Source organism: Hydra viridissima, unplaced genomic scaffold, assembly GCF_058129835.1.
Source record: "Hydra viridissima isolate aposymbiotic clone 2 unplaced genomic scaffold, HvirCarnegie_v1 scaffold_14, whole genome shotgun sequence".
NCBI lineage: Eukaryota > Metazoa > Cnidaria > Hydrozoa > Anthoathecata > Hydridae > Hydra > Hydra viridissima.
The window spans coordinates 1,241,906-1,268,977 of record NW_028324313.1 but is presented as its reverse complement, the minus strand read 5'-3'; the positions used below and the strand labels follow the sequence as shown (position 1 = coordinate 1,268,977).

At 28.4% G+C, this 27,072-nt stretch overlaps 2 protein-coding genes across 4 annotated transcripts; one reads left to right on the top strand and one right to left on the bottom strand.

The window, feature by feature from the left end:
- Positions 1-826: 826 nt before the first annotated feature.
- Positions 827-15,460, top strand: LOC145192766 (protein-glutamine gamma-glutamyltransferase 4-like). Of its 2 annotated transcripts, none has more exons than XM_090072221.1 (25): positions 827-960; positions 1,274-1,364; positions 2,094-2,381; positions 2,505-2,537; positions 2,912-2,959; positions 3,127-3,204; positions 3,482-3,898; positions 4,051-4,091; positions 4,212-4,240; positions 4,381-4,425; positions 6,489-6,657; positions 8,099-8,204; positions 8,320-8,422; positions 8,559-9,017; positions 9,114-9,232; positions 10,653-10,751; positions 11,044-11,218; positions 11,709-11,838; positions 13,059-13,165; positions 13,268-13,435; positions 13,582-13,746; positions 13,877-14,083; positions 14,307-14,613; positions 14,767-14,818; positions 14,967-15,460. In XM_090072221.1, exons 8-25 carry the CDS (start codon positions 4,078-4,080, stop codon positions 15,051-15,053), a joined length of 2,541 nt encoding a protein of 846 aa, XP_089928347.1. In that variant the 5' UTR covers positions 827-960; positions 1,274-1,364; positions 2,094-2,381; positions 2,505-2,537; positions 2,912-2,959; positions 3,127-3,204; positions 3,482-3,898; positions 4,051-4,077; the 3' UTR covers positions 15,054-15,460. The 2 variants fall into 2 exon arrangements, with proteins under 2 accessions (XP_089928347.1, XP_089928348.1); XM_090072222.1 differs by having other exon boundaries at positions 897-960; positions 2,094-2,371.
- An 841-nt stretch (positions 15,461-16,301) lies between these two features.
- Positions 16,302-26,986, bottom strand: LOC145193312 (N-acetylated-alpha-linked acidic dipeptidase 2-like). 2 transcript variants are annotated; one of them, XM_090072220.1, is made up of 18 exons: positions 26,351-26,986; positions 24,787-24,932; positions 24,482-24,624; positions 24,208-24,330; positions 23,833-24,010; positions 22,595-22,688; positions 21,677-21,760; positions 21,092-21,177; positions 19,812-19,934; positions 19,277-19,359; positions 18,955-19,018; positions 18,759-18,826; positions 18,444-18,532; positions 18,173-18,263; positions 17,457-17,712; positions 17,230-17,311; positions 16,888-16,980; positions 16,302-16,712 (listed from the first exon to the last, which is right to left on the bottom strand). In XM_090072220.1, the coding sequence occupies exons 1-18, from the start codon at positions 26,830-26,832 to the stop codon at positions 16,538-16,540; spliced, it is 2,460 nt and encodes an 819-aa protein (XP_089928346.1). In that variant the 5' UTR covers positions 26,833-26,986; the 3' UTR covers positions 16,302-16,537. The 2 variants fall into 2 exon arrangements, 1 of the variants encoding a protein (XP_089928346.1); XR_016447023.1 differs by lacking the exon at positions 21,092-21,177 and having other exon boundaries at positions 16,492-16,712.
- Between the last annotated feature and the right edge of the window lie 86 nt (positions 26,987-27,072).

The window sequence follows — 27,072 nt, the reverse complement described above, 5'->3', positions numbered from 1 at the left end:
AAATTGATTCTCTTACGAAACTCTTCTCAGGGGTTCTCTAAATAAATCTGACAGATAAATTCTTATTACAAAAATAATCATTCTCTATTCTTTAAATTCGTCTTTCTTTTATAAAATTCTTTTGCGAGCAAGAATACGAAAGATTGTAATATCTGCTAACCTACTTAAAGTTCGGTTTACACTTACTGATATACATTAATAAGATATACGTAACGGTTATCATGGACTATTCTAAGAAAAATTCACAAGTTTCCAATCGTTATAAGAAGGATTTCTCATCGTTACAATCGGTAAATTTGCAGTTTTCAAATAATTGAACACAAAAAGTGAAATGGAGGAAGGAATAACATGTGTCTCCCTAACCCAATGATATAAAGAAATTACCCAATGATATAAAGATATTATTATATATATTATTATTATTATTATTAATATTATATTATTATTAGTTATTTATTATACGTCATTGCCCTAACCCCTTTCTCCATTTCAACATCGATGACAAAATAAGAAAACTAAGTAAGGTATCTCGCACAAGGGCGATCGTTTCAGTCTTAACGTGAAACTTGATTTGCTGATAAACGTAGACAAAACAAACATTTGATGCAGGTAATATAACGCAGTTATAAAAAATATTTGCTGAAGATGAAGGAGTAACTTTTTTCTGCACGATAAGTCATTAAAAGTTGAAAAATTTTCGGCTCTTAAAAAAAGAAAATACTGTTATTCAATGTTTTTCAAAAAAATAAATCATTTATCAGCAATTTACTGCGGTTGAAGTGCCAAATGCTTGTTCCACAATTTTTTGTAAATGGACGCAGTATGAATAATTAACTTGAAATTCGTTGACGAAATCCAACGACTTTCCAAAAAATGAATATTTTATAAAGAAAATCACAAAAGATCTTCCGTGAACTTTCAGATGACAGATGATTTGAGAATAAAGATTTTTAACATCAGGTGAGGAGTCAAGTAAGAACTTTAAAAAACACATTGATCAAACGAATTAGTTAAGAAAACTCTTCGATTTTTAAATAGTAAAAAAAAAAATAATCGCAAAGCTTTGCGAATAAAAAAGATTGCTGTTAATAAAAAAGAAGGCATGGAATCTAATGATGCGATGAGGACCCAGAAAAACTTTAAGTAGAAAAATGTTTCAATGTGTTTTTCTGAGAAACAAAATATAGTAATATCGGTAAAAAAATTGTAAAATCGACGAAAAAGAAGAATCTTTTGAAACTTGTTATTCTTCTGTTTATTTTTTTTTATCCAGATGCTTGTTTATTCTATCGTAACGCCAACAAAATGGCGCATTAAAGCTAATCACGACGCTTTCGAAACTCCATCAACCGTTATTGTAAAAGGTAAAGTATCAATATTTTGTGCGAGTGTCTGCGTGTATGAGTTTCTCCATGTGTTTGTGTGTTTCTCTTTTCATAGATATCCGTAATTTGTTATTAAATTCTACGTGAAAAACCTTCAAATTCACCCACCTCTCACTCAATATATTAACTGTGTAATAATAATAATATTATCTACACATTAATCTATTTAATTTAACTTCTGACGCTTCTAAAATTAAACCAATCTGTTTGAAGTCCTAAAAAAGCTCAATTCACCCCTGACAACTTGCCAAATTTGCTAAAGAAAATCTTGATAAAAACAAAATATTAAATTCCATTCGTTTCTGACAGCCTCATCAAACAACGCTCTTTTTCCTGACAGCGTCACTCACATTTCAAATAGATCGGTATGTGTAACTGACACATTTCAAATAGATCGGTATGTATAAAGCATGTTGATAGGAGAATGGATGTTGAATGGCTAAAATCAGTATAAAAAAATCCACTCTTTATAAACAACAACTTTAAAAATTGTTAAAATCTACATCACATTTTCTAAAATTAAATTTTAGAAATATGATAAAGATATTTATAAGCATAAGTTTACTTAATATTAATTACTTTATAAAGAGTTTAAAAAGTTGTTTCAAGGAACTTGGGGAATGATAATGGCTTGTTGTGTTAATGGAATAATTTTTAAAAGGTTTTTTTTTTATTCATACTTTTTTTATTTTATTTTTATTTGTGTAGTTCATAAATTAGAAAAAGAAGAGAAAACGAAGTACGCAAATAATCAACCACAGAATAAAACACATTATTCAACTAGTTCGCATTCCGATCGATTTACCATAAGGATATCAACAAGCATCTCGAAATTTGATAAAACTGTTTTGAGAGATAAAACAAGAAAAAATTTTCACTCCCACCAGCACCATTCTCAAGCAAGTTACCCCAATTACACTCAAGGTCGCTGTAGAGTTCGAATAACACAACAGGGATATCTAAAACACCCTTTGTCGCCTAAAACTGTAAGGATAGGTATGTTAAAATTGAATTAAAATAAATTTTGATTACAACCAAATAAATCAAAAGTCTTGCTCATGTACCTTGCACGACCAGCGGTTTAAACATATATTACCACTTTTTTTTTATACTATTTAGTTCGTGTGGTGAGAAAGACCTGCAAAGCGTCAGGTATGTAATCGAATGTTTGGTGCCTCGAGTTTTATAATTCAGAAGTTTCTGAGAAATACCCTTCAAACATTTAAACCTTAAACTGCCATATAATTTATCAAATTATGTAACTCGTCCTTGACTTGTTTTGGACTCAAGATTAATTGAACTATTTTAATGTATTTAGAATTTTAATTCCGTCATGCCGGGTATTTCTCACTTTCATAATAGAAACTCACATTTGTTAACATGATAAGTTACAGCCAGGTGCTTAATCTATACAAATTTATTACCAGCCCCTTGATAAAAATTATTCAGTCGGAACAAATCTAAAATTTAAGTTTCAAGTGTTTTGCATCAAGTTATTTTATCTGATTATTTACTATTGTATTTAGGGGTTATCAGTATCGGCTCGTATCAGGACATAAAAACGGTCAGACCAGGTAAACCAGTTTATTGTGCGTAAAGGATGGTAGCTTTAAAGATGGTAGCTTTAAAGTTTAAAAAATGAACTCCTTTATAAGTTTAGTTTCTTTTTGAATTGAGATTTGAATATTAACTGCTTTTCTTCTGCTTCATTTTTATTACTAGTCAAGATTTTATTTTACAGGAAATTGTCCGGTCAAGGTTTTCTTTCATCCGTACATCACTAATAGCAACCCAAGCAAGAAAGTCATTAAATATAAAAGTGAGCATAAATAATTAACCGTTTTCTTAAAAATTTGCTTCGTGATATTTTTCTGTTGAGTTAAGCGGCTCTTCCACCAAAAAAAGTTTTGTTTTTTTTAAAAAAAAGAAGAACTTAGAAAATGAGCCAATCAAAATCAGTCGATGTCCTTTTAAAAAAAGTGTTTCGATGTTTCCAACAAACTCTCAATAAAAAATTATTCTATTTTTCTATTTAACGCATTTTATAGTTTGAATTGCTAAAAGTTTTGCCTAAGGAATTCTTTTCTTAAATATAGTCTCTCAAAAAAAACAAAACTATTCTGACGAAGAACGAAGCTACTCTGACGAAGAAGAGGAAGAAAATAAAATTAAAACTGTAATCGTTGGCTGGAAAATTCTACCTAGTGTAAACAAAGCTCAATATCAACAAAAGGTTTTGGCAGTGCGACGACAATCCCATACGGGAATATACTATTTAAGCTCCTCGAAGAATATTGAAAATTATCACGTTTCCACGGCAACACACTCAAACAGCGCAAGTGAATCTCAGTACAGATTGTCCGCTAGTGAAGACGCGCATTCAAGCTTGAAAAAATTCGAAAGTAGAGATTTTTATTCCGGATCAGAATTTAAAGAATCACGTTCTGTTAAATCTTCATCAAGCGTTGTGGTCAGTAGATCATCATCAAGATTTGTGAGCGAGCAATCTTCTTGTAAGTAGTAGAAAATTTTTTTTGTTTAAAACCAAAAAAAAAGGATTGACGAAGTAAAAAAAAATTGTTTATATAAATTTTTTTATGTTGCTTTTTTTTTTTTTTTTTTTACTGTTTCATAAAAATCTTCATAAAAAACTTACAAATTACAGACTCAAAGAGCTCCTATTTGGACAGCGATGATGACGTCTAGGTAAATGGGTTTTTTCTAAAATCATTCTTGTCTTTAATTTCTACGACTACAAGTTTTAACATGTTAACAAGGTATAGAATTTTTTTTTTGATCGTAATTGCTATTTTTTATTTTTTTCAGCGCCAATTCAATTGCAACCAAGCCATCAGGTTCTTTTTCGTTTATCAGTAAATATAAACACGCATTGACCTGTAAAAAAATGAACTGAGTGCGTGTATTTGTGAGTGTGTGCATAGCTTGGTTGAATTTACATTTAAACTTAAAATAAGTTGCATTTTTTCTTGTTTAGAAGATTCGTCCATAACCTTTGAAGTGCTTTCAGAAGATGAAGAAGGTCACAATAATTTTTAGTTTTTTTTGTAAATATTTTGTACAACCGCCATAGATTTATTCAGCCCACATTTACAAAGATTTACAAAATGTTTAACCATGACCTGCATTTAGAATGCTCAAACTGCATTGACAACTTTAAATGATCATTTCCAAACACATTTATACTGCATTAAAACGTATTGCAGTGAAATATTTTATTAGCGTTGCAGACGTTTTTAGCCGTTGCGCAAATGTGAATGAATCGTGAAATTCAGAATTCTACTTCTCTCTCCGTATCTGAAATAAAAACGGCGGAGAGCATTTTCTCAGTGTGTAATTTTATTTATATAAAAACACCTCATAGTGGACTTCAGCATTAAAAAGGATTAAAAAATAAAAAATGCCAATTCCCACAGATTAAAAATCAAATAGATGAATCTGGACGTTAAAAACTATTTACCATAAAATCGTAATTACTTCTCGTTCATTAAAGTGCATTTTGATTTACTCGATGAAGGTTTTTTAATATGTAAAAAACCCTCTCTACAAATTTAAAGGGTACACTGTTAAGCTTTGTGAGACTAAATGTTCATATTTTCATGAGTTTCTTTTACTTTTGGTACACAGTATACCGCTACAAGACGTCTTACTCTTGTAAATTTCTCATTCTTCCCCTTTAGTATGAAAAAAAAATCTTTTTTTTTTGGAGGGGGGTTTAAACTCATCAAACTTTCCCATTTCTTCTATCTTTTTCTCAATTAAACCCCTTTCAAAGCTAAGTAATGTTTTTTTGGTAATATTGTTAGACAAATTTTGAAGAAGCGTTGTTCTTCATCTGCCTAAGCTTTGAGTTGGATAGCATCAAAATCCTCTCTCTTCTCTGTTACCCTGAGTAAACTTAATGTGAAAACTACCCACAATATTGGTCAGATTGATTTGTTTTTCCTCCCACTGCATCAAATATTTTAAAATGTTGTAAAAACTCTTCAGAATGTCTATAAGTGACAAAGTTTCATTAAAAACTATGAAAGTATAAAATCACAAGTTTGTTAGTGCATAAAATTATATTTATGCTTTGGCTTTTTTTCCTGTCCTTTTTAATGAACCACTGTCACCTAAGGACACCCTCTAGCCTTTGAAGTTCTGCTCTGCATGACTAAACAAAATCAGCTTCAAAGATAAGGTTTCCATAAGAAAACAGTGAATTAAAATCCTTAGTAAATTAAAATAAAATCTTTTAAGTTTCAAAATGTCAATTTAAATTTGGAATCAATTTTTTGTGATTTATTTATTTTTCTTTTTTTTTTTCTTTCTTTTTTACCAGCAATTGCTTCTAATTAAAAAAAAAAAAAACATTGGAAAACACAACTTTTTATTAAATGTATTTCAGAATTACATACACTTTAAATTTATAAAACAATTATCAACCAGGCTTAACATACTTTTGAATATACCATCATAATTTTCACATCATCATACTTTTAAATGTAAACTGGGCTCAATAAATCAATGTTTAAAATTAATGTGTTGTTTGTACTTTTAAATGGTAAATTCTTTACAGTTATAAACAATTGAAACCTTTTGAAGAAATGTGAGTTAAACATAGAAAATGTTTTTTCCGAAGAATTTTTTTGGCTTTTTATACTTTTTGCATTTTGAACATCATTCAAACTGCAAAAGCTTTTGGCAAAATTTTTATTTTCTATCAAAATATCATCTTTTCTCATCAAATTGAATAAATATTTTAATCTTTAGACTCCTTCAAAAGAAATTTTTAAACTTTTATCATACTTAACTAACTTTAGTGTTGTAGAATTTAATGACATTTCTTTAATGGCTAATGTTGCAGGGTACAGATTTTTGGAAAAGTTTTTTTGACCTTTTCATCTTTTAAATTTAAAATGGTGAAAAGATCAACAAGAGATGAAATGTTTTGCCAAAGTCTGGTTTTATCTATTTCAATTTTTGAAAAAATTGAAATAGATAAAATCAGAATTTAACTTAATAATGTTACAGATTTTAATAATGTAAGTGGGTTATTATTGCTTACACTATTCATCTAATCTATTAGTACTTGTATTTTAGTTGTGCAGAAAAAATACATTATCCGATGTCACACAGGAAACAAAATATTTTCTGGAACAGGGGCAAAGGTTTCAATAATACTTTATGGTGATATTTGTGCTTCTGAATTGATATTTTTAGAAAAGCCTGTTAGTGGGAAGTTTCCCTTTCAAAGTGGTCATTTTGGGGAGTAAGTTGTTTATATCTACTAACCTTAAAATAATTTTTTTTTTTAAATTTGAAAATAAGTTTGTAAAATCCTAAAATTAGTATATGCAAATAATGTTGTGTGTGTGTGTGTGTATATATATATATATATATATATATATATATATATATATATATATATATATATATATATATATATATATACCATTATTGTATAGAAGGTGCAGCAAAAGAAAATAAATGGCTTGTTTTGTAAATGAGTATTGAATGGAATGAAAAAAAAACACAGAATTTAAATTTAAAAAAAGAGTTTGTTTTATGCAATTTTTTACTAAATACAAAAAACATTATCAATTAAATGAGAAACATTATTTTAAATGCAAAAATTTTTGAGGGCTTTTTCATAACTTTGTGAAGTGTTTCTTGTGGTATCAATTTCTTCATGAATATTTTCCTCCAAGTTAAACGATCATTGTTGCTTCTCAAACTCTTATATTTGGAACTTTTCCAGTGTGGAATTTGTAGTTTTATTAACTCCATTTATCCATGGGTTGTTACGCCTTGGTGAAATCATATATTGATTTTTAGTGGCATAAATAAATCTTTTTGGATCATTACCATATAAAAATTTCCAGTTACAGTTTGACCTCATCCATTTTTAGAAAAAAAAAAGACCATAAATCTTTTTGCCAGTAATGCCACACTAAAAAGCAACATTAATTGGATGTAATTGTCTTTGATGAATATGCTTAAGATTTACTCCAAAATCTGTAATCTTGTCTATTTACAAAACTTCTTAAGTGAAAATGTGCTTAATTGGCTGTCATTAAGTTTGCCAAAAAATTTTCATTGTGTTCAATCAGATTCAAAACTGTTCTACTGTATTCCAAATGCAATGTGAGATTCCCAGGGTTCAGTTTCTGAACTATCAGAACTTTGTACAGAAAGAGTTGCAAATCCTCTCTCAAAATTTGTTAAAGAATTTGAGCAAGTGAGCAGATTGTCTTCTAATTGATGTCTCAAGGATTTTTGCAATGCTCTGTCTTACAACATCAATATTTTTACCTGCACATCTTAAATTTCCAACAGTTCCAAATTCAGCAAATATATTTGCCAGTGAACAAATGGTTGGAGCAAATGGAATAGTTATTAAATGATTATTTTTAGTATCATTAGTTATTAAATGATTATTTTTAAGGAACAGAAAAATAATCTAGTTGTTTGCGCAGTTGTGTAGTGTTCCATTTTTTGTATCTTCCAAGTAATAAACTTGGAAATGTGAAAAAAATTATATATTCTCAAACGAGTAATTAATATTTTTCTGTATCATATAGTTACTTATGCTGCACCCAATTATTGTGGTATATATAAAATAAGTAATAAGTAATTTATCAGAGGTAGTTATTGTTGCTTGGTCAGTCTAGAAAGTTTTTTCAGCAAACTTTTCTTTTTTTTTTTGGTAGACAAGCAGATGTATTTGAAATAAAAACAAAAAATGTTGGTTACTTATGGAAAATTGATATTGGGCATGATAACACAGGTTTTTCCCCTTCTTGGTATTTGGTAAAGGTAAGTAGCTGTCTTTAATGGGTATTTAAAATAAATGTTAGTATTTACAAATTCCCAAATGTTTTTTTTTCTTATTATAAATATTAATATATTGTTTAATATTTTTATCTTTAAGGTTGAGATAATTGATGATGATAAAACTCATAAATTTTTGTTTAATAATTGGCTTTATAAGAATCGTTCTTATGATGTTTTACGTGTTGAACTGGAGACAGAAGGTAAAATTATGATGATTTCCAATTCGATACTAAAATTTGTATAAAGGAATGGACTTCTATCATATTATGTTTAGCAACTTATTAAAGATAATACCAAGGGTGATATATTTTTTGAGAAAAAAGCTTTTATTTCTAGAAATCCCTATAGTTGGAGTGATCCCAAAGATTAGTAAGGACACTTTAATAGAACATCGAACTCACAAGTTCTACAAAAATTTGGACCTAGACCATTCAAAACCATTAATAGTTCGAAGAGGACTATCATTTGATGTTCTTGTCCAACTGGCTCGTAATTATGAAGCAGACAAAGATGCTTTTTACTTTTCTTTGTCAACAAGTGATAATCCTCGTGAGGTCAATGGAACAAAAATAAATGTAAAAGAAGTATTGCCAAAAGATTTGAACAAAGCTATCGAAGATAAAAAATGGTTTTATATCATTAAGGATTATGATGATCCTAAGTGTGTACTTGTTACAGTTTTCATTCCACCAAATGCTCTGGTGGGAGCATACAATGTGGTAATTGAAGGAGAAAGCGATAGTTTTAAATACCCAACTGAAAAAGTTTACATTTTATTCAACCCATGGAATGAAGGTTTTGTAATCTTTATAGATGTTTTATCTTTGTTAACACATTTTTCATTTAAAATCCAAGATTTTTAATCTCTAATTAAATAATATTTTTTTTTAGAGGATGAAGTTTTCATGGACTCTGAAGAAAAGAGAACTGAATACATAATGCGACAGTTTGGAATTATTTACCAAGGAAGCTGGAATTCTCCGGTGGAGAAAAAGTGGTATTTTGGACAGGTCCAAAATTTTTAAAGTAGTTTTTTTTTTGATATTGAGACGCAAAGTTAAACAGTTTTTTTATTTAAACAATGTTTCTGCTGTAAACATCTAAAAAAATAAAATTAAAAATTTTTTATTTGAAAGGTTTTTGTTTTATGCGTTTTTACGTTTGTTGATTTTTAATATTTTGACCAATCGCAAAATTTTATAATCTAATTCTTTGAGAAGATTTTGATTTTATGAGATCACTTGCTCATAGTTAAGTTAAAAAAAAGATTGATATTGAAATCAGTCAGAGCTTTCCTTTTCAATTAAAGTATGGGATGTGACAAAATTAATTATATGATCCAAGAGCAAAGATTTTATAAGTCATTTTCTATTGTTATTATCAAAGTGTGTCAATAAAATTGATGCAAACATTATTGGTTATTATATCCCCACTTCCCCCTCCCCTCTTTTTTTAGCCCCTCTTCCTGGTTGCTGCTGTTTGTTAAACAAGTAATGTTTTTTTTAAGTTTTTTTTTTTTCTTCACAAGATTTTTTTTTTTCACAAAATATTCTTGAGAAACAATTAAAGAACATCAACATAGAACTAATATCAGACCTTAAAAATCTTTTTAATAAATTTTTTGTCGAAATCCAAACAACATGTTTCTTGTGAAACTTTTTTAAAAAATTCTTATAAAAATGTAATGCATAACATTTGTGCAAAATTGAATATAAAACCAAACCAAAATACTTTTGTCTTTGACATGATGCTCATGACGCAAAAAGAAGAGATGTTCATCATGATGCTCATGATGCAAGAAGAAGAGAAGTTTGTTTTTTGTTCATGATGCAAGAAGAAGATGCAAGTTATTTTTAAAAGAGATAATCATAACTATCATTATTTATTTCAGTGAAACAAAAAAAATGGTTTGAATTCATTGATAAATAATAAAACAATATGAATAATGAAATATTAAGTTGCAATGAAACATTAGTTAAATACTGAATAGAAATTCATTCTGAATATACCAGGATATTAAAAGCAGCTTTTGTTTGTTTCTTAAGTGAACTTCTGTTTTATTTTTTTATTCTGAATTATTAAATATGCATCTCAAGCATCCATTAAAACTCTAACTTATGCTGCTCATACAAAGTCAAACATATTCCTGTTTAACTTTTCAACTGTTTATTGTTTTTTGTAAAGAGTGGCTTCATGTATCTAAATATGAAAACTTGCGTAAGAAAATAAAACACAAAAAAATGCAAGTTTAACTTTTATTTAAGCACTCTGTTGATGCAGAAAAAATATACCTCATAGTAAAAATATGTAGATAAAGTATGTAAATTATTCAATGATAATTTTTTAGTTTACAAATTTTTTTTCAATATTTTAAAACAAGCACCATCACTAATTAAAAAGATTTTTTTTTTTTTTTTTTTTTTTTTTTAGTTCGAAGAAGTCAGTTTTAATGTTGCGTTTTCTCTTTTGGAAAAAATACCTGGAAAAGATCGAAATGCTGTTGGAGTATCTAGATGGGTTTCTTCATTGGTAAAGATATATTTTTATCAGTAAAAAAAAAACCATTTTAAGGAATGTTTAGATTTGTTTAACAATCTTTTAAAGTGTAATTTTTGACAAATGTTTCTTTAATAAATTTTTACAATTATTAGTAATTTATTGATAATTAATAATTTTAGAGATTTTTTTTTCAAAAAAATGAATTTTTTTTTATTTCTGAAAATTTGGGAAAAAATTGTTTCAGTTAGGATATTTCTGGAAAGCAGAAATTCAAATTTTACCTAGAGAAGATTGTTTTACGAATGATTTGTTTCATATTCAGGTGAACAGTAATGATGAAAATGGCATTTTGGTTGGGAGCTGGTCTGGTAATTATGAAGATGGAACTGCTCCATCACATTGGAATGGTTCACCAGCTATTTTTAGAAAATACTTAAAAAAGAGCGAACCTGTTAAATATGGTCAGTGTTGGGTATTCAGTGGATTAGTTACAACAAGTAAGCTTTTCTATTCCAACATTAAATATGAAATAAAATTTAATTTCATGATTTAAACAAGTATACACAAAAGAAAAAAAAATTTTAAAAATGAAAAACAAATTTTTATTATCTTTCAATACACCATATCTTACTTCTCTGTTTTCACACATAGTCTTGGGTTCTCTAGTTTCCAATTCCAAGTGCCATCATCTTTTTTGGTATTTTGAACTGGAAACATATTTAAAATATTAATAGTAAAGCTTTTTTTAATTTTAAATATTGCTCATATAAAAATAAACACCTTCTAGAACTTCCTCTGGTATCTTCCTCTGGAGCTGCATTTGTGTTTAACCACTTATGTTACTTGTAACAAATTTTCAGATTCTTGCAATAAAGTAATTTAGATATCTATTACTTTTTCTCATGCATAACAGGCATACAGAACTTCTACAGTCTTTGTGATTTTTTGCTTTATTTGGCATTGGAACCCAAATGTTTTTTTGTTTAGTCTTGCGTACCCTTGGGATCCCTTGTCGCTCAGTGACAAATTTTTCTTCTGCACATGATTCTAATGGAGATTGCTGTCATGATGTTTATTATGATGAAAATGGCGCAAAAGAATCAGGAGACTCGATATGGTGAGAAAAATATCTCAAATAGAACTTAGAAATTTATATTTAGAATGCAACTTATGAAATACTTAAAAATCATCTACAAAATTTTTTAAAAAGTTTTTCTTTAAAAAAAAATTTAAACAATTGTAGTAGTTAAATATAATATTAGATGATAACAGAACTCAGAAAACAAAATTAAAATAAATTTTAATATTTATGTAAATATTATGTAAGAGCTGATGGAACTTCAGGGTACAACAGGGTACAACAGTTGTATGACTTAAAAAGATTGGAAGTTTTATGTGTTTTGTGTTTTCATAATGCCTTACAATGTTTTGACAATAAAATGTTCAAAAATAGTTTGGGTTTAAAAAGTTTAAAAATTGAAGAAATTAGAACTTAACTTACCCTAAACCTAACCCTAAAAAGAACTGGAGTGTAAAATTTGATCCAGATGGGTTTACTTGCAAGAGAAATGCTCAACATCTAGACTGTCATGAAAGATACCGATTCCCGTGACTTAAGAAGCATGTTGAGAAGAATCCCTTTTTAAAAAACTGCCTAAGTGTTGTTCAGAAAAGTGACAGTGCTTCACCTGTGTGTCATACAAAGTATGGCATACAAAAGATGGCATACAAAAGATGGCACCTGTGTACCATGCTCAATCAATAATGATCCTAAGTGTTGTTGCTTAAAATGGTAAAAAAATGTCCACCCATCTTTACTAAAGGGAAAAAAAATGAAGGGTTTATATCAGTCTTTTGAAAAACCATGTGGTACCATGTTAAAAAAAAGTCTTCACAGATGAGAATTGTGTGTTCCAACAAGATAGTATATCAAGCCATGGGGCCAAAAAGAACCAACAATTTTTAAAGGACAATATGGCCTATTTCTGGCCCAGAGGCTTTTGACCTAAAAAAATAGAGGTCTGACTGAATCTTAATGTAGGCAAGTCATTGATCTCAATTTATTCTTTTACAAGTATTATTCAAAAATGATTTTTTTTTTGGCTCTAAAATTTCATAACGTTAGTAGAAAGAAAAAGTTTGTGAATTCCTGTCACACCCTGTCACCCTGTCACCCTGTGTATAGATTATATTTTAGATAAATGAATGATTGAGTATAATCTATTCATTTAATACTTAATATCTTTGTGTAATACTTTGTTCTTTAACACAAAACTTAATTTCTTTGCATAAAACTTAACAAAAACTGCTTTTACCAGATGATTTTTTTTTATTCAGGAACTTTCATGTGTGGAATGATGCTTGGATGAAACGTCTTGATTTGTTAGAGTCGAAGTTTGATGGATGGCAGGCAATCGATGCTACTCCTCAAGAAACAAGTGGAGGTTTTAACAATTTTTTTTAAGGGAGAAGATAGAGGTAGTAAAAAAACAAACAACAAATAGAATTATGAAAGAAATGATTTTAATTGGTGTAATTTGTTTAAGGTATTTATCAGATGGGGCCTGCACCTTTGATTGCTATCAAAGAAGGAATTACAGACATCAAGTATGATGTATTCTTTGCTTTTGCTGAAGTAAATGCTGACTCAGTGAAATGGATGAAAAATTCAACTGGAGCATATGATGTTATCTTGTATCAGACTGATGCAGTTGGTAGGTGTAAAAAGTCAATATTATTCTGATAAATTAATGTTTTTAAAATGAAGTGTTAATTGCCAATATTACTTACCGGTGATCTGTAAATATATGTCTGTAAATACTGTAAATACTGTCTATAAATCTTATTCAACGATGTTAAGGTAAGCGAATGAGTACTAAGGCGGTTGGTAGTGAGGAGCGAGATGACTCAGTCATTAATGAATACAAACATCCAGAAGGAAGTTTATCTGAAATTTCAGTTGTTAAAAGAGCTATGAAAAATTCCAACCACGATCATGCAAAAAAAATCTACAATTCTTTGAATGGTAAGCTTGTGTTCAAATGAGGGGGAAAGTTATAGCTTTTTGGAATAATTAAGAAAAAAATTAAGTTCAGTTTTTAAGTTACACTTTATGAAATTGCATCTTAGAAAACTTCCTTTTTTTACTCTGTTAGCCAAAGTGTCTCTGAAGGTGCAGGGCAACAAAGAGAAGTTTGAGATTGGAGATGATATTATATTAACTGTGCAAATTAAAAACAGGATGAGCCAAGACCTTGAAATACCTATATTACTAGCAGGGACAATAAAACGCTATAATGGCTCAGTGATCAGGGCGTTGTCAAACCAAAAGATTCCAAAAGTTGCAGTTAAAAAAAATGACGGTTAGAGTTTTTTCATTATGTAATTGTCAAATATGAATCAAATCATGATCAGATATAAATCAGATTCATAATCACGTGTTAATCAAATCATGATCAAATATCAGCTAGTGAATATCAGATCTTTATGTTTTCCTAATATTCAATAAGTGAATTTATATTTAAAAAAATAATAATGTTAAATCTGCAGGAAAAAATCAGTGTAAAAGATTTTTTTGTTTTAAAGAAAAGTCTATTAAAATCAAAGTGCCGGCAACCGATTACTTAAAATGTGTTGTGGATGATGCATCTCTTGTGTTCCTTGTAAAAGCGGATGTCCCTGTTAAAGAAAAAAAATTTGTTGTTATGGAAGAAGTGACGTTTACCATCATCAAGCCTGACCTAATGATTACAGGTCTTCCTGACGAACTTTATGTGGGTCAGAGTTATGAAATCGTAATTCCGTTTAACAATCCTATCGGGAGAACACTAACTCGTTGCAAGTTAACTTTAGATGGTACAATTGTTAAGAAAGGCTTCTCTGTTAAGTTGCCGTAAGTTTATCTTGTACTTTTATGCACCGTAAACAGTTGTGAAACAATTCACTTCAAATTCACTGATAACAATACAATCTATCGAACCTCCTACTAAATTTTTTTTTTCTTTAGATTTTAAATGTAAAACATCATTTTTTTTTTGTTCTTTAGTGATTGCCAACCTAACGAAAAAACAGAGTTCAAATTTCTACTCACTCCTGAGGTATCATTTCTTCTGTTATTTAATTTTAATAAACTTAATTAATTTAAAAAATGTTGATAACTATAGAACTAAAGTACAAATAATACTGGTAGTTTCTCCATATTTATAAATAGCGTTTGTTCAGCTTCAAACTTATTTTTTAATACAGGTGGTTGGAAAGAAGAAGTTTAACGTCACAATTAATTCTGAGCAATTAGGTGGTTTATGCGCTTCGTATACGGCGATCGTTGTATAATGCCCATCTTACACTGAGTTGGAATCGATGAAATCAAAACTTTTTCTTTCTTTTTTTTTTCTTTTTTTTTTTTTTAAAAAAAAAGGGGATGGAGCGCTATTTATGTCAATATTTATTTGTTTTAAATTTCGTTGTTGTTAAATTTCCTTTTTTTTTTTTAAATTTTTATAATTAGTAATTCACGTGATTTTTGATGCACGCCAGAAGTTAGTCTTCGAAAAGTTTAACTATAAAAAACTAAATTATATTAAATTATGATAAATGCGTGATGGTAAAAAGTATAATGAATACGTGATGGTAAAAAATATGATGAATACGTGATGGTGAAAATTTGTAAACAAAATATATTTACTTTTTACAGTAAATAGGATATACGAAAATAATAGTAAACCTATGATAAAAGAAAATAAGCTGTTATTAATTTCACTTGTTGAGAATTTGTGAAATACATAAATAATATAATTCCTACAGAAATGTTCAATGTTTAATGTTTAACGTCGTTTCGTCATTAGTTACTAGGCTTTGAAATTGCGCGTTTTTCCGTTGCACGCGGCCATTGGAGAAAGATTTCTTAAACGAGTTGAAACTTTCTTCCTTTCGGAATTTAGTTATTAGTTTAGATAAATTACATAAAGAATCATATTAAGATAAATAATCATCGTTAAGATCATCTTATAATTGAAAATAAGTTGTTATTAGTTTCACTTGTTGAGAATTTGTGAATACATAAATAATAATTATTGTACTGAGATAATTACTGTTGCGTTATGCAACGGTTTTATGGTTTAGACATATTAGGTATTCTGTCCGCTCAAAATTAAAATTTTCTTTTGAACGCGTTTTTCTATGTCATATTCTTTTTCTGCCAGCATCTAACAGGGGCATAAATCTATTAGCATGGTTCCCAATCTAAACTTACACCATGGTTCTTCCACAAGTATTTAATGTGCTTTCAAGCAGTTCTGGCCTAACACCTAAAAGCAAAGTACAAAGTCTATCTACAACTCGCATCTTAATGTGGAATTCAGATATATTGAACACAACATCAATCTTTTTTTTCCCATCAGATGCATATTGATCATAAAATATGGCGTTCTTGGTTTTCCTACTTCAACTTTTTATAAAAAAACGATCGTTGTTTAAAAAATTTAAAAATTATTTTAGACCTTGTTTAAGTCGGACTAAAAAGAGACTACGGCAACAATAGAAATGAAGTCCAAAGGAAATTTTCATTTTAACAGAACTGAGTTTATACATAAATATATTTATTTACTCGATTAAGAATAACAAACATAAATACATGTTAAATATATCTAAATTTGAAAGTAAAACAAATCCTAATTTTGGTATAAAAGTTAACCTGGTCTAGTTATGTAGTAAATGCACAACTTAACAACGACCTGTTTAAGGCAGAACGACTCACATTTTCTCGTTCCTATTTTCTTCTTCTTTTTTTTTTTTTTTTTACGTTTTTTACTTGAATTCTAGTTAAAGTCGTCAAAACTAGTAAACGGATTTTTGAGAGCGTGGACAGCCATCATTACATGGTAAGTGTAAATGGAGTATTTTATTTTAAATTCTCTCAGAAGGTAGGCTGAATGCCTGTTTTTTAGAAGAGCACGTAACGCTTTCACAAGACCAGCAGTGTGATAAATGTGCCTGCGAAAAGCAAATAAATTTAATGAGCAATCTGCTTAAAAAATAAAATAAAAAGTAAAAAGCATTTTTTCAGCCGTCGCAAAGTGGATTTTTTCAGCCGTCGCAAAGTTGATTTTGAAAGAGGTTCTTAAAAAAATAACAAAAGTTCAAAACAGAAAAATAGCAATTTTTGAACCTAGTTGATTTCTCTCCTGGAATATCTTCTGAAGTCACAAAAGTTCTTTCAAACATCATCATTTGGTCATTCACCAAACGAACAGCCAGCGTACTGAATTAAAATTACTTTTTTAGAAAAATGCTAATTTAAAAAAAAATGTTTTTTCCATCGGTTTTTTCTAAGAACAAACGTAGGAATTAAGAATGACTCCAGATATGTTGGTAGAAAAAATATATAAATTAACATAATTATGTTATAAATTAAACAAAAATAAAGAGATTTATGACCTTTTTTAAAGATGAACAAAATTATATTTAATCTAATATTAATTTATCGATAAAATAAAAGTTCTCCACTTACTCGGTTTTATCAAGGTCTTTAAGATTGTCGTGAAATATCTGCGTGACGTTACTTAACTCTTCGACGACGCTCTTTAACAAAGCTAAACAAAAAAACGTAGTAAAACTGCTTCAATATTCACATATAGGGGTATAAAACGCTATATTCACATATATTCACATATAGGGGTATAAAACGCTAAAGCAGTTTTTACAAGTTGTTTTTTTGCGAAAGAAACATGACCGTACTAAAATCTATTAAATCGTCAAGGCCCTCTTCCTTTACAACATCAGCCATTTGATAAACTCTATATCTCAAACTGTTGCTGTAGCGAATAAAGTTAAATGGCAGCAAAGTTGTGTCGGCGAGTGACAGTATAACTTGAGTCCACACTTTAGCCATGGTGGTGTGGTAACGAAAGTCTGGATCGACGAATTTTTTCATCCACGCGATGTTATCATGTATCGTGTGATAGACAGGATAGTGGAATACCCCTGCTTCTTTCTAGAAAGATGTGACGAAATCGGTTGAAAAAAGATCATTTTGTTGTAGAAACAGTAGAAATCAAAATATGAAGATTTTATTATTATCATTTTATCATTTAGACTTCAGCTAAACATTTAAAATACTTCAAGTAAAATTTAAATTTAAATGGCAGGAACAAGAAGAAAGACCCAATATAAAAAATATTCGTATAGACCTATAATAATCGACTCAGATTTTTGCTGGAACTTTCTGGAAATAGTTTAAATATTTGTAAGAACTAAGACTGAGACAACAGATGGTTAAGGTATCATACTTAACTTAATAGTAAACATTTAATACACTTAAAACAAGCTTTAAGTATCTAAAATAGTAACTATAAAATTACTTTAAAGCATTCAAAGCATGAAATTTTAACAAAGAATAAAAATCATAAACAGAAAATGACTTTAATTGACGAGTCGTTGTACTTCGTACTTACAGTGTTAAACATGTACCTAAAGTCCATAGAAGGGATCCCTAAATCACCGTAAAACGGCATGTAATCGCTACCTTCTCGAAACATTTTCACCCTGAGAAAAAAAATCATCATGAAAAAGAATATCTGGCAATCACTTTAATGATTACTGTAATTCTGTAAAAATTTATTATGAGGCGTTGTACAGATTCTATAAAATTTATTGTAAAAAAAATTACAAAATAATTGAAATGAAAATTTTGATACAATTCACGTTTAAATTTTTACTGTGCACCTTGGTTCCCTTCTTTTGTCCTCTCTGTCTTTTTTATGCTTTTTCACCCACGTGGTGTAGAGGTTTTCAGCACTATCTGGATCTTTAAACTAAAAAGAAAATTTTACACAAGATCTATGAAAATGCTCACAGAATGTTTTGGCTAAAACATTGTTTTTACACGTGCACCGTTTGTTACACGTTTACACGTGTACCGAGGCCTTTGAAAAAGCTCACAGAATGTTTTGGCTTTAACAAAAACACATTGTTTTTACACGTGCACCGTTTCTTGGTGTAAACTTGAACTCTTACAAACCAAAAGGAAAGATTAAATACCTTCTTGGCTGCATCAAAAAAAACATCCACGAGCTCCGGGGTGGACTTTAACTCAATTGTATGATTTCCTAACAAATGAAAATGAAATTCATCAAAAAAAAATGAAAGTCATTTTGGCCTAACATTTAACAAAAATATTTTTTTATTTACAAATGATGTGAACAATACATATGGCTGAAAAACAACATTTGAGTACCTTGCACTGCCGTATCAACATTAATATATGCAACTGCTTGGTGTGTCAAGACTTTAGCATACTCCTGAAAAATTAAAATTTTATACAATAGCAACATTTCTTAACACCTAACACACCTAATACTTAGGCACACTATCTCTTAATTCCTCACCACAACATCATTTTGTTTAAAAAGTTAAAAACACATTTAGATTTGTTGGCAACAACTTTTCCTACAAACAATAAGAATCTAAGAATGCAGAAAGCAAAAGTACAGGCGTGTTACCAAACTTTATGCTTTAGTTACATGAATCCAGAACTTCTTTTTTTATCAAACTCTAACCTGAGCCCATTCAGTTGAGCCTAGCAAGCCGTATTCTTCTGCATCCCAACTGCATATTAAGATTGTTCTGCGAGGCTGCCAGCCTGAAAAAACATTTAAAATGCTGATATAGTTGAAGATCACAGCGTAAAGCTTTCAATATTTACGAATGACATTTTTGTAATAATTTCTGCATAAAAACCATAATACTTTACTTTCTCAATACAGATTAGAAAAAATCTTTTAAATTTTTTAACTTTTAAATGCAGAAATTGTCAATTAACTTTATCTTTTTTTAATGAGTTTGTATTCTTTCGGAAAAGATTTTTATCATTTTTTGATCTACATGCTTCAAGCACCAAGTAAATGGAAAAATAAAATTACAGTGCACTCTGGGTATTAGTGAAATATGACAAATAGAACACAAAAAATTATAAAAATCATTAAAGTTACTAATGATAAAAGATAATGATAAAAAAAGTTTACTCAATATAGAAAATAAATACTTAAAACACAAAATTATATAGAGACAATTATCAACAATAGTTAATATTACTGTGTTTTTTTTTTAACCACCCTAATGCCCTTGAAACTTCCATCATTACTGCTGTCCCAGATGATGGATCTGCAGCACCGTATGTCCATGCATCTCGATGGTTGCCAACAATAATGACTCTGTCTAAAGATAACCCTCTTCCCTTTATATCATTATCATTTAACCTCAAATTTTTAACCTCAAAATTTTATTTATAGAAATCTCCCATAACAAGTATTATGTGTTGAAATTACCCATAATAACTATTACATTTTTAGTTATTTATTAATTGATTTTATCTTGACTTTGCTTACCGAAAACTCAACAGAGCATGACCTAAACAACCTGAAGAACCTGATTTTATAATTTTAAAAGGATCAAAAATTACAGCTTAAAAAAAAAAAGTTAAAAAAAAAACAAAAACATCTGAGTTCTTATTTGATAAAAAAAGACTTTAAAGGTTAAAAGAAGATAGCTCTGTAGCAGACAATTTACTTAAATATACCTTCTTAAAGAGTAAGAATGTATTTTTAAAATTTTATTTGAAACTCTGTATTTTACAAAGAATTTCAATTAAAATTCTTTCATAAAATTTTCTGTCACAATTTAAATAAATATTATTTTACAAACTTCAAACTCACAATGCTATTTCATCTGAGCATTGCCCCCCCCCCCCATGTTTTAGGTAGTAATTAAGAAAGAAAAACATTAAAAATTCTTGACCCTGTCAGGTCTAAGAAAACAAAAAAATATTCTACACTAGATACCACTTGCATATTTTGTTTTGAACATAAAAAAAGACTTTACATCACATTAAGTTTTTAACTAAATTAATATCATTAATTCTGCTAATCAAAAAGAATCTACAATTAATCAATTGACATGTGGAGGCTTTTCAAACTGTATTAATGAAAAATCCTTTAACTACATTAATTACACAAGTTAACTACATTTGTCACCCTCTCCAAATTTTTATGTATGAAAAAAATTTTTTAAGCAAAATAACTATAATTTTTTACACAAAATAATAATATATTTTTGTTTTTATTTTATACATAAAATAAAAATATTATTTTATATACAAAATGATAGTTTAAATGTAAAAGCTCTAATTAAATTTAGGCACAAAAATGTTTTTATATATTATATATTAAAAATTTTATTAACAATATTTATTAACAAATTTATTAACACTATTTTATATATTTATCTTTTACTTTTCGATGAAAAAAAAAAAAAATTTAAGTTATCTGAAATTCAAAATTTACATTTAATGTTAGATTTAAAGTTAAAAGTTCCACCTGGTTCAATTGCTCCACGTATTACACCAATGACATTTTTAATTCTACGAACCTCTCGTGTTACATTTACATGAAGTCGTACTTTCCTTTAAAAAGAATTTTTTTTAAAAAAAAAAAAAAATTTGAAAAGATTTTTTGAAATTAAAGAATATTTTAAGAAAAGTTAAAAAAAAATCAAAAAAAAAAAACTGATCTTTTAAAAGTTAGTCCGAGCCAAAACTGTTAAAATTATTTCTAGGAAGATTTCTATTTAAATAGCATTATCATATTTAAATACATTATCATATTTAATGCATTACATATTTAAATTATCCTTATTTAAAAAGATATGTATCAGTATTCAAAAAAAATGAGTAAACTTAACTTAAATGAGTAAGTTTTGTGTATATAAGTATAGATATACACATGCAGAAAAATAAAAAAAAATTTAAAAAATCCTGCCATTAATAAAATACTTTTTTTAAAAGCTAAGTAAACTTTTGAACATTGTCGCATTTCAATGCTCTGCACCAAATTCATCTGGTGGAAGGTATGCTCACAGTTCCTCAAAATAAAAATAGTGTTTTCTATGAGATAATATCTTACCTTTTATCTTTGGAAGTAAGATGGTAAGTTATATTTAAAGCTCCATCCCATCTTTTGCTTGGTGGTGACGCACCATCTAATATCCTTAAAAAAAAAAGAGAGATTTGTTTGAAACCCAGAACAAATTATATCAAACAAAATTTCAAACGTGTTTTGCTCGTATTTAATTTTGACAGCCCACTTTAATATTCATGTATGTTTCTGTTAAACCGGTTACAAACAAAAAAAAAATTGAAAAGTCCCCATCAATTATTGGAGTGGACTTGCTGGAGACTCTCTAAAAAATATCAATGAATTAACAAGAATGAAAAGTTTCTTAAGCAACATTTGTGTGTGAACATTGTTAATGGAATGTTGTCAGGAGATAAATAATATTTTATTAATAATTACAATTTTTTTTATAAGATAGATATAACTTTATTAGTAAAAAGTAAACTACTTAAATTAAATTTAAATTAATAAATAAATATTAAATTTAATTAAACTAAAGTTTTTAAGTTAAATTAAATTTTTTAGTTAACATTTTTTTTTTTTAAATCATTTTATTTTCAGGCAGGCACTTTTGATATTTATTTTTTAAATTTAATTCACTGAAAAAATTGTGCCTTTTGATAGATTGGCAATACTTTATATCACTAACCTCAAGAAGATAATTATTACCAAACAAAATAATTTAATTTAAAATTATCTTTGTTCATTTGTTAAAAGGGTTCAAACACCTCATATAATAAATGTGCATAATAAATACATCACATACAGACAACTGATATATGTTGTATCAACTAATAGCTTAACAAAATTTCGCAAAATTTCAGAATAATAAAAAAAAACAAAAAACCATACTTGAAAATTTTTAAAAAATCTTTTAAACACACAAAATACATCAATACACAAAAACTGCAAAAATATAAATTATACTTGAAAATCTTTTCAGCATCACCAAATCCTATAGGTTGCACTGGAACATTAGGGAAATAGGTTACTTCTTCTATGGGACGTTTGTATAACCCCTCTGTAAAAAAAATATAATAGAAAAATAAGGACTTTTTCTGACAATAAACAATTTTGTTTGAGATAAATCAACTTTTGCTTGTAGATCGTAAGTATGCAGAAAGCGTTGTTTCTCTTATAAATCTTGGAAACTTTTCCAGCAGGATAACTGTAACAAATAATCTCAGCTGAACATTCAATGAAAAACAAAAAAGTTTTTGAGTAAAAATTAAAAATTACGTTAAATAAACAAAAGGATATAAATACTATTTATGCTTATTCAAACTTTGTTTTTATTCAAAATTAAAAAATAAATACTACTTAGTTTTCTCATCATTTTTAAGAAAATTTAATTAATACATTAAGACTAAAAAAAAAATGATAAGATTAGGTTACAGGGTACTCGCCAGCTTACACAGGTTATGTCATCATACAGATTATGATAAGGTCATCAAATTTTTTTGTTTTTTGTTTAACAAAGTTATATTAAAGTTAAAAGTTATATAAAAAATATTTTTCTAATGAAGCACAAACATCATATTCCTACTTTTCCGTGTTACAATATTTGTAATTAAATTAAAAAATCTATAGCTTTTTTTATTTATTAATTTATTATTTAACTACTTATATTTTTATTAATTATAAATTTACTTTTTTTAATTAACTATCAATTATTAATATTTAAAGTAAAACTTTGCACACAAAAAAAAAAAAAAAAAAAAAAAATGCAATTTTTATGTCAAACCTAAATTTAACCAGCACAAAACCTAAATTTAACCAGTGCAAAAATTTATAAAATAAAAATTTCCTGATAACTTCAATTTTTATTTTTTTTTAAATTTACATTTTCCTCTCACTAAATTTCTCAAACTACTGAACATGGGAAATAATAAAGAGGAAAATCTTTCCAGTAAAACATTTCATTAATCATTCTTGTAATAAAATTCTTATAGCAAAACTAGAATCTCGGTTTAATGCATCAAAATCACAGCAAAAATAAAATTTGTAAATAAAATTTGATCTGAGGATGAAGAATTTTCAATTGGAACGAGAAAAAAAATTATTAAAACTGAAACAATTGCAAATACTCAAAATGTATACACACTATCCACTATACTGCATTACGGTATACTATTAATTTATAAGCATGCATAAATTGTTCTTACCTAGTGAAGGATATCCTCTTGTTAATGGATCACCTCTCATCCGTAATAATGTACCTCTCTGGACACCATCTGGAGGGAGATACCAAGAATCAGGATAGAAAACACCAGTAGGTGCATAAGTGTCAGGGTCAGAGAATAGTATAATCCCTGACACATTTTTTTTTTCTGCATATTTAATCTAAAATAAGACTTTGCACTTAAACCTTAATAGAATTATAGAATATAGAGCTAAAAGAAAAGACTAAGTACAAATTTGGTTCTCAATTATGAGCATTTCTTTAGTTCAATTTTTTTTAAAAAAATCTATTTATTGTGGGAAAAGTCTTCAAAAAAAGTCTACAGAAATCTATCTTAAAAGCTCATTTAAAGATTCACCTTTTTATTCCTTGATATAGTCCCATATCTCACAAGTACAATTTTATTACTCAAATCAATTCCCATCTCTTCTAATTTATTAAAATCATGTTCAGTTCCAAAATTTGCATAAACAATTTCACCCTAGAAAAATCAAGAGTGGTAATAACTACCAAAATAAAATATCAACCTCCTCTCCTAAATCTACACAACAGCACCTAGTTTTTTCATAAACAAATGAATGACCTAATAACTATTTTGGCTTGATTACTTAGTAAAAAGAACATTTTCTAACCTCTACAACACCAGATGCACTGTATGCTAAAAATGGAGGAAATACTTTGCTTTTAGTGGTGTTCTCAAACTCATCCAAAATCTTTTCAGCAACAGAAAACTTCTCTGCCACTTTGCCGTGCTTGTCAAGCAATGAAATATTACCTATGAAATATATATATATTTTTATATGTAAAATTAGGAAAAGAAAATATAAAATTTTAAAAATTTGTTTCACAAGTATATTTTGATTATTAAAATGAAAGTTTTGATAGGTTTATAAAAAAAACTCTTTAAAATTTTCAATTTCAATGTTTTATAATTTACCTGGACCAAGAGGATAAGAAAGCAAGACATCGTATGTTTTAATCATAATTTTATCTAAGCTATGATTTTTAAAATGAGAAGCTATCCAATCAGCTCTAACATTATTTTCATGTGTTCCAGCCAAGTGACTAGATTTTGTCAAATATCTAATACAATAAGGAACAATTAATAGTTTGGGCAAAACAGAAGTTAACTTGTTGCCTATATATCTAACATATTTAGATTACACACCCACACCCAGAGAGAGAGAGAGAGAGAGAGAGAGAGAGAGAGAGAGAGAGAGAGAGAGAGAGAGAGGGAGAGAAAGAGAGAACATGTTAAGAATAAAAGATATTGTGAAGTTCGTTATGTACCAGTAAAAAACTGGAGTAAAATGCTTATTGTCATATATAAGATATAAATGCTTTATATCATTATATAATTAAAAAGTAGACATAATTTTTTATAATATTTATTTTATATGTCACAATATTAGCGGCTTTTTTGCAGATGTTAGATTTAGAAGCAGGGTTTGCAATTTTTTGCAAATTGATGGTAAAAACCATTTATTGTTGTAGAAGAATCACAAAAATACTTTCCAAGATTACTTATTTTCCTTTTCCTAATTTTGGCACAAATGTCATTGACATTAACACATATTAGCATTGATGATAATGTTAAGTGAAAGTAAAATTGACATCTGTGAAATGTTTGATATTACTAATCATAAGATTTGTATGAAAGTGTAGCAGCCTGCTATTTGTTATCTTGCAATATAATTTTTTTTAGTTTTAAAATATCTTCTTGCTTTTATTTCAGAAATATTGAGTTCCTTGGTAAATGAATTTTTAAACTGCATCTCCGGTTGTTAAGCCTACTTCTTGGCAGCCTTGAGAGTGCCAATTTTAGGATGCTGAAAATCACAGGCCCTGGCCTCAATGTATAACACTGTGAAATTGAGGAGGTTCAATTTAAGCAAAATGGGTGACTAAATATACTTTGACTAAAAACTCATGATCTCCAACAGCCAGATTTGCACAATGTTTGTGGTGTAACAGGGAGGCCCTTCTTGAAAAATTAAACTTCTTGTTGATCAGAGAAGATGGCATCAAACCAAGGAAGCACATAACCTTTTAAAAATTGGTCCAGATACTCTATAACACACATCCTAAGCCTACTTTAAGAAAGACAGATGACATCTTTTCTCTTGTAAAGGTAATGAGTCTAAACCTCTCAGAAGTGCTCAGTGAAGTTCTAAGTTCCTATATTATTTGTGGAAATAGTATTTCCAAGTGAAGCAAAGCCACAATCCTATTTCTGATAATGGAAGCAATCTCTTCACATTTGGCTTCCTTTATCAGAAAAAGAATTATGTCAGGCATTAAAAAATAATTAAAGAACATACATTTTAACACACACACACACACACACACACACACACACACACACACACACACACACACACACAAACTTAATTGCTTTAAAAACTGACTTTAACCCTTGTTTGCTGCTTACATACAATTGTTTGCAAATAGAAATTTGGGATAATTTAGTTTTAAAATCATTTACAAATGTAAAAACTTACTCTAGGTTAGCAAGGATATTTGAGGCATATATTTTATCAGCAACTAGTCTGTGAAGTTTTAATCGTTTCTGTTCTGAAAAAATATTTTTTACTGATGAATTTTCTTTTTCTTCATCTAAGTCTGATGCTGTTTGTTGAGTTTTTGATGGAATAAGACCTTCTTGTTTCAATTGCTCATCTTCTAAATATTCTTGATTTTTAATAGGTGGCTGAGTCCCATGAATTATTGGGGTAACGACATAATAATGAAGATCATCTTCATTTGTTTGTTCCCTTCGATTTAATCTAACAAAACTATCATTTTTTCTGTAAGCAAAAAGTCCACTAATAGCTGCAGCACTAATCAATACACATGCTAAGAATGCATATTTGAAATTAGTCGAATTTTTTAAATTTTTGCAAAAAAAATTCTTTAGTATTGATTTACGACCAGATTGTTCTAAATTTTTGTAACTATCATCGATATTTGCAGCATGTTCCATTGCATCGCTTTGAAAACACCTCTTTACTTAATCATGTCATTAACAGGTTATGTCAGTTACTAAAAGAAAATTATTCATACATGTAGCAGACATGTCCTATATTTAATTCATTATTGGTAATTATCACCGCTATTGATAAACATGCAGATCAGACAATTTACTCGCGCGCTATTCAACCGTACCAACCGTGATTTCACAAAATATTTGAACTGAATGTTTATAAATGGTTCAATTGGTACT

Coding starts and splice junctions, on each gene's coding strand:
- LOC145193312 (XM_090072220.1), bottom strand. CDS start 26,832: ATGGAACATGCTGCAAATATCGATGATAGTTACAAAAATTTAGAACAA. Junction 24,011..24,207: donor CTATATCAAGGAATAAAAAG/GTGAATCTTTAA, acceptor GTCTTATTTTAG/ATTAAATATGCAGAAAAAAA. Junction 16,713..16,887: donor CCAGGAGAGAAATCAACTAG/GTTCAAAAATTG, acceptor TGCTTTTCGCAG/GCACATTTATCACACTGCTG.
- LOC145192766 (XM_090072221.1), top strand. Junction 4,426..6,488: donor GCTTTCAGAAGATGAAGAAG/GTCACAATAATT, acceptor CTTGTATTTTAG/TTGTGCAGAAAAAATACATT. Junction 14,614..14,766: donor GGCTTCTCTGTTAAGTTGCC/GTAAGTTTATCT, acceptor TTTGTTCTTTAG/TGATTGCCAACCTAACGAAA.